At 43.3% G+C, this 8130-nt stretch overlaps 1 protein-coding gene across 2 annotated transcripts in view; it reads right to left on the reverse strand.

Moving 5' to 3' along the window:
- The window catches only part of Ubc10 (ubiquitin conjugating enzyme 10), a 28474-nt gene extending 21646 nt beyond the window's left edge, over positions 1-6828 (reverse strand). Inside the window, exons 1-2 of one of the 2 annotated variants that reach the window (XM_037425180.2) lie at positions 6706-6828; positions 1754-1849 (exon numbers count right to left, since the gene is read on the reverse strand). In XM_037425180.2, the coding sequence (XP_037281077.2) occupies positions 1754-1849; positions 6706-6732 (123 nt within the window). In that variant the 5' untranslated portion in view covers positions 6733-6828. Of the gene's footprint in view, positions 1-1753; positions 1850-5833; positions 5858-6705 lie in introns of those variants that run through there. The other variant, XM_075889613.1, reaches the window with a different exon arrangement.
- Positions 6829-8130: the final 1302 nt, after the last annotated feature.

Genomic DNA, 8130 nt, shown 5'->3' on the forward strand with positions numbered 1-8130 from the left:
GTTCGATTTCTTTTAGTTGAATAGAAAGAGTTCATAAAATTAAAAAATATGTAGTAGCACGTCCATGTTCCAATATCACAGCAACCTCAAACGCACAATATGGTCATATCTGAGCATGGCTTAGTATTACAACTGGAGTAAGCAGCTGGGCCGTTAAATGAGCAAGCAGCTGTACGCAGATATCTTTCATTCGTATAAAACACAAGCAGATGCCCTATTTCTTCACGTCTGTAGATGCTGGCACTCATCATTCATCCTTCTTGTATCCTCAAGGCCATCACGTACTTGAAGAGATTGTAATATAGTAGTTACAAATTTTTGCGTTCCCCTTCCCCTTCTTTTTTTCTTGAGAACATGACCACAGTAGGAAGGTTTCCCTTCAGCACTGCTTCTTCACAATGCCTTAATGATTAAGAGGCCTTTAGGTATACACGTGGTGACAAAACTTTGTTAAGAAAAATAAAGCATGACATTTTAAAAAATAAACTATGGCGAAATAAACTAGTGGTGATGTCTCAACATTTTACAACTTCTAAAATAACATTCAAATACTTCCAGACCTCCTTCGGGTCACCTGGAAAGCTATGGGGTTGCCATTTTTCTGATTTTGCAAGAACAGGGCTTTTATTATGCTGTTCAAAATTATGCAGGTTGTCATTTGGCTCATCAGTGTCGCAGCACTGCTTGTGATTGAGGTTTTGGTGGGATGATAGTTTTGCATCGGTCCAAGGATGTCACAGGAACATGTCGCAGGACGGTGACAAGTGCACCAGTCAACCTTCGTTTGCACTATCACAAGCAGCAGTGTCCCACCAAAGAGATGGTTTGTGTTATCCTAATGTCTAATTGCCACTTCTTTTCTTCTATGCCCCTTTTTGTTAACTCATGCAAGCAATTACAGCTCATGATTACTGAAATGGACACAGAAAGTAGAAGAGTAGGTATGAAAATTAACATGCACAAAAATGAAGTAGTGTGCAACAGACTTGGCAGAGAACAGCGCTTTGCTATAGGAGGAGAGACACTGGAAGTTGTAATGGAGTATGTCCACTTAGGACAGCTAGTAACCGGGGTGCCGAACCATGAGAGTGAAATAACTGGAAAGACAAGGATAGGATGGAGCACATTCGACAATCATTCTCAAATCATGAGTGGTAGTCTACCTCAATCCTTCAAGAGGAATATACATAACCGCTGCATCTTACTCGTACTTACCAATGGAGCCGAAAGCTGGAGGCTCATAAAGAGGGTTCGACTTAATTGAGGCCGTTACAGCGAGCAATGGAAATGAAAATAAGTAACCTTAAGAGACAAGAAGAGAGCAGAGTCGATCTGGGAACAAACAGGGGTTAAGAATATCATAGTTGAAATCAAGAAGAAGAAATGGACATGAGCCAGGCACGTAGCAAGTTAATAGAATAACTGCTGGTCATTAAGGGTAACTGAATGGATTCCCAGAAGAGAGACAAACGCACGAGGGGGAGAAAGAAAGTAAGGTGGGTCGATGAGAATGAAAAGTCTCGATGAGAATGAAAAGTCAACAGGTGGCAGCAGAAAGCACAAGACCGCGTTGATTGGCGGATCAAGCGTTTGCCCTGCAGTGGGCATAGTCAAGCTGATGATGATGACTGTAGACACAAAACATCATTTTGAGCAATAGAGGTAAAATGTAAACAATGAAAGCTTAATGAACACCAGCCCCACCCATACAACATAAACAAAAGGCCGTCAAAAGGAGCTACACAATACTCACAGGTACAATCAACCCCTGCCATGTGAGCATGTTTTTTTCATCCACCTGGATGTCCCGAAAGCATTTTGTTCCTGAGGTCCTGATGTCATGAAGTTCCTGCGGACAAAAAACACATGAAGGTAAGCACCAGTGAAATGTTTCATTGAGCATGAACCAGACTACTGTGGCATGTAACAAACTAAGGATGATGCAGCCAGCGGAAGCTTTAATGACAATGTATGTGACAACAGCAGTCCCTTTTAATCAAAACATGGACTTCTGCAACTTATGAGTCCTGCAGCCCACCCAATTAGCAAACAAAATAAATGCATGAACGCACATGCAAGTTGCTCACCTCTACAACAATATTGCATTGTGCCTATTCTGGGAAACTAGAATGGATTGAAAGTGATCAAAGAAGCCATAAAACTAGCCGCTTGCTCTCACACACACACTCAGCTATAGTTAAAAAGAAAGAAAAAGAAGAAAGATGAATGCACCTGGAATATATTATACACCAGCCATTTCCGAGCCACTTTCTTTTTTCAAATTTCAAAGGTTTACAGATATTCAGACTGCACAAAATTTTTAAGGAATGTTAATATTATTTACTTATTTACTGATACTGCATGCCCTCCTCAAGCCCATGCATGAGCAAAATACAAAATACCAATCAGACAATAAATAGTAATAAGCTGGATAGCTTGCATACCATGAAGAATACATAAAAAAATAACAAGTAAACAACTGGAAAGCCATATTAATATTCAGTACATATATATTTGTTATACAACCAGATTGCACTTAATCAAAAGTATTTGTAATATAAGTAACTTGAATCGCACTCAAATATAGGTATTCTTGATATACACCACATATGAAGAAAACCAATATCAGAGTTCTTCAATGCTTTTCTGGTCATGAAACTGCTCTGTAACGCTATAGGGAGAGCTTGCTATGCCTCCACAGTGGCCGCGCGGAAGCGGCAGGAGGGCAGTGGTGGCATTGAGGCGAGCTTCGCTGCGTAGGGAGACCCGAGGTTCCTGGCGGCTTCGGTGTTCAGTTTTCCACGTTTCCCTAAATTTGTGTGCGCGACGGCTGTCAGAATCGTATGTTGTATGTAAGGGATGATGCCAAGGACTTTCTGTGTGCCGGGTTGTCGCTCTAGCTACAGAGGTGCGAGCGTAAAAAGTGTTTAATTTGACGAGGGATGGTGATGAAAAGGACGAATAGAAACGTGCAACACCGTGACAAGCAGCAGGTGCACTTACTTTTCATTCTGAAAACGTTAGTGTGCAAAATTTCGATGTCACAGAGGTTATTGGGACTGATGACTTTGTAGTGAATGGAGAAAAGCATGTTTTTGTAAAGAGAGAAGGCATGTTGCTTGATGGAGCTGTTTGTTTCGTGGCCTGCTAGTTTTTTTTTTTTTTTTTCGATTTATGCCAGTTTTTTAGGTGCTTTGCATTTTTTTCTTCTTTATGGTCGTTAAAATAAATTTTTTTCTATTTACACTGACTCAAAGTGGGCAAAAGCTAACGTCTATTTCTTTTGACATCAGTTCACTCTGTTTTCTTTAATACCTTGCTGCCCGCATTTACTGGCCTCGCACAGAGCTTTGCTACGCTAGAAGAAGTGTCGGTCATAGCTATCTGATTTCTGAAATTATTTACCAGCATCTTTTTCTCTCTTTTTTTTTAACTGCAGCATTTTTGCTTGATTTGCTTAGATTACATAGTAGCTCAACAGTATGAGGTTCTTAAACATATGCACTGAAATAAGTTAATTGTAAAAAAAAGTATAAACTTAATGGGAGTTAGCGCTTCTTCGGCTTGGCACATTTTTTAGTGTTTTGTCTATGTTCCCTTTTTCATGTTCTGAATAAATCGAAAGGACAACAGAGCTTTGCTTGTGAACACCTGCACTTGTCTTTTCTAGCTTAGAAAAACATGATTTCAACTCATTAAATCAAGTCTGCTCTATGAGCAGTTTTCATCAATCAATTCGTTGCATCACCATTGTGCAAGTGTAGTACATCTAAGGAGTCAAAGTAACGCACGTTGCGATTTGTGAAGGTGCCACCCTACCCGCGTGCCCTTGGTTCGCTGCACAATGTGAAGTGAAGACACATTTTCACTAGTGAAATATTGTCGTTGTAACATGCAGTTGTGAATGTTATACGTCGGAAATGAACAGAATGTGGTTGCAAGCTCGGAGTTAAAGGTAGGCTATAGAACCTAGAGATCATCGTGTGTTGACACTGCAAATGAATATTACGTTGCCAAAAGTTCATCCTTCCCGATTTCAAGTGTTGCCAGATTGATTTCAAAGTTTCAAGGTTTGGCATCACCAGATTGAGCTTAGCTCTTATGAACTGTAAACACAGGATTGTAGAGCTCTTATTTTTTGTGATGCAGTCATGTACCACGCCATAGGTAATCTGACTGTAAAGATTCAGCTGAGAGCTGATGCGCTTACGTATGCTCCAGTGTTGACCGCAGCGGCAGCAGTTTTTGTCCCTATATGAAACTACTAGCCAAGTTGCATGACCAGAAAAGCATTGAATGACTCCACTAATACTTACATTTTTTGTTTAATGAAGCCACTGAGGCGGCACTCGCTTGCATTGTGGGCAGGTTTCTGGCTAGCTCTATCAAGTTGCCAGTGATCATTCCAAACAAGTAAGCATTTGTTGATGCCAAAGCAAACAATTCAATTCATTTCTCGATGGCACCTCCCGACACCTTCCCAAACACGAATGTGGATAATATGCAATTTGGTAGCTATTACCAACTTTACTACTTTTGAAACTACTGTACGTAGCCTCACTTTCGAATTCCTATCAGATTTCTTTGCATTGGTATTGTCTTTTGCATTCCCCACAGCTCTTCTGCATTTGCTTCTTTAATTGCAGCAACAGAGTTTTTTTTTTCAGCAGTTTCTGTACTATTTGTTCAGTTATTATTTTTTGTGAAGTTTGTAAGACCAATCTTGACCTTCAATACCTTTGTGCATCACAATAGGCAGTGAAGGTTGTAGTCCACACACTAGCTCCCCAAAAACAAGAAGAGTTTTGACCATCTCACTGAGCTTAAATTTTTCTTAGTATTGACTGTGCTCTATTTAAACACCACCAAGTAGCTACTGCTCTTACTCAACCCCAACAACCCAAATTAAACAAAAAAAAGTGACATCTTTGCAGGATTTTGAATTACTCTAGGTCACCAGGAGTTCCTTAACATGCACATGAACTTAAGAACACAAATGTTCTCTCGCTTCGAACCCATCATAATGTTGCAGCTGGAAACCAAACCTACATCTCGAGGTTTAGCGATGCGATTAGCAGTTTTAGAGAAGCTTGAGTCCACAATGCATCTGTACTAGGCAGCACAAATTCGTCTTGAAGCAATTGAGCAACACCTCGACACGCCTGCACTTATAAAAATTAAGTCGCTGTAATGCGGAGGTTGCTTCAGCTCCATTCTATTCCTTTCTGATCATCCTTCTCGGGACAGCCGATAACGCCGACAGTACCATACTCCCTCGGTCAAGCTGATAATAGCACGGAAAAGATAACTGGAGTGGAGCCGGCCATATCATCTTGCCATATTATTTCGGTCTCTGTACTTTCACTAAGCATCGATTTTGACAAACAGGCTGACTTACGAACGCCCATATTTCGTAGCATTCGTTTTAAACTAGCCAGGGTGCTCATCAAGACCGTCTTCGTGACGCGCTAACGCGATTCGAACGTTAGTGAAACAAAGATGAGGTGCGAATCGTGCAGAAGGTACGCTCCAGTGACACAAGCGCGAATGGCTGGCGTTTTCGTATTTCACGCGACCAAAGGGTAGTTTAGTTAGTTCGAGTAAGCGTGCAAGTGTCTGCTAAACGAAAGCGCCGTGCATTGTACGGTAGCCCGCGCACAAACAACGGGGCGAGTTACGTTAGCCAAACAGGGAATGCTCATAATCGGCCTCAGAAACGGGAAAAGCTAGCCACGCACAGCGCAGAAACTCCACTTAGAGAGCGGCGGGCGGCGACGTTTATATTTAGACTAGGCTCAACGCCCCGAAACAAGCGTCAGCCGCCGGCGCTTACCGGCTGCATCGCAATGCACGGTGAAACGGCAGTAGACGACGGTGACTTCGATGCGAAATCCTGCGCAACTCGACTCGGGGAACATCGCCATTACCGAAGCGAAACGGAAAGCACGCTTATCTGACAAGTGTGAACTTCGTTGCCAAAAATACCGGCGAGTTTGTACACGCTGCCGTAGGTAGTTGGCAAGAAAAAAATTAACACACCGACTTGAGAAGACGAAAAAAAAAAAAAAAGAGGCACTTGTGGGTTGTCGAAGGTGATCGAGTTTACCCCACGCGACGTTAGCTGTCGCACCTCGCCAGGTGTGGGAACAAACAGCTAAACCGAAATTATGTCCACTCGAAAATTCAAACCCAAGATCTGAATGAAAGTGCACTTCGCTAGCTGCACTCCGCCTATTTGTGTACGGATCGCTCGCAATAATTCTAAATATCATGAAACCAAAGTGAGACAAACAAACCGGCAAGTGCATAGACCGCTACAGCCAACTGAACCATTTCATTTCGAGATTTGACTCAATGATAGGCGGTAGTCGCGGCACTTCAAACCTGCGAGACTTTGACGGCAAATGAACCTACGACAATATACCCAACATCAAAAACAACAGGCCGGTAAGAAGGGAGGACGCCAAATGGTAAAATGACGAGTTTTCATTCAGGAGGCGGTGCGGCCCACCGATTTGATAGCAATGTCTAGGCCTACTTTATGAGGCGCCGCGAAGAGGAAAACGTGAAAACAGGTTCTCGCACAATGTGAAAGAGAAAGCGACTAATAAGAACGTAAGCACATTGCACACAATGTCACACCAAGCGCGTTGTCGTGGTGTTACGAACGAGTTAGACGTAGTTAGATAGCGGAAAATGACTCACTTTCACCAGCCGCCTAGTCGCTGCCATTTTCGAATGATCCAGAAGCCGGCGACTCCATGCGGCACTCGCAGGAAACACCCGTTTTGATATAATTGGTTGAGAAATACGCCCCTACTTATCGGAGCTATCTTTTGGGTAAACCGTTTAAAATAATTAATGACCAGATGTCTTATGAACTACTAACTTAACGCTAAAAACTAAAAATTTGGTAGAAGCTCAAAATAAATTAAACATTAAGCTGACCTTTGCACACGCAATGTACTTTACAACGTACGGGTGCGGCTTATATGAGAAACATTTGCACTTGGTCTTTACACAGAAAAACGGGTGTTCTCACTATGGCAAATTATTATTTTACAGTTCAAAAATCACCACACTTACTAAGAGAAGATGCTTAGTAAGTGAGAAACCATTAAAAATTAAGGGCCGTAGACTGGTGAAGTCTGCCTTGATTTGAAACGATACGGGAGGGGGGGGGGGGGGCTCACATGTGATGCCGTATCTCATATATATATATATACATATATATATACACACACACACACACACACACACACACACATATATATATATATATATATATATTGTGGGCATTTGTTACTTGCATTGTCCTCATCCCTGCATGATCGCAATCACCATCATCCGCTTGTCTCTTTGTCCTCATTGCCACTCTGGTTCATCATCATCGTCATCGTCTGTGTACTGGCTCAGCCCGTTCGTTTTGCGAGGTCTTTCCTCAATTAAACGCTGTCGCAACCCAGACTACCAAGACTTCATACGTGGTGGAGGCGGATTTTCGGTCCTCTTACCTCCCGCAGCCCGCTCTACCCGCTGGAGCTTCGTTCAGGCCGCCGATTGCGCCCACTGTCAGGCAGCATGTCCCAGACCGAGCCTACCGGCGCTCATGTCATCAACCATGCACCGACGCAAGCTGCCCCTCCTATTTACATACACGGACATCAGCGGGAACCCCCGCTCTTCGCTGGTCATCGTGGAGAAGACGTAGAAGACTGGCTCGACAACTACGACCGCGTAAGTGTCGCTAATCGGTGGGACGAGGCCGCCAAACTGCGTTACGTCCCATTTTATCTGACCGGAGTCGCAAAGACATGGTATTTTAACCACGTCATTGACTTACCCGACTGGGCTACCTTCCAGCAGCAGCTGCGACACGTTTTTGGCACCCCGGACATTCGATCCGCCGTCGCGAAGAGGACACTTGATACTCGCCGACAACATCCCGGTGAATCGTACACATCATACATCGAGGATGTCCTCGCACTGTGCCGGCGTGTCAATCAATCCATGCCGGAATCGGACAAAGTGCGCCACGTATTGAAAGGCATTGGGCCTGTTGCCTTTAATGCACTCGCTGTGCAAAACCCGGCTACCATCGCTGATGTCGTGACGACATGCCAGCGCCTT

Source organism: Rhipicephalus microplus, chromosome 3 (assembly GCF_043290135.1).
Source record: "Rhipicephalus microplus isolate Deutch F79 chromosome 3, USDA_Rmic, whole genome shotgun sequence".
Taxonomy (NCBI): Eukaryota; Metazoa; Arthropoda; class Arachnida; order Ixodida; family Ixodidae; genus Rhipicephalus; species Rhipicephalus microplus.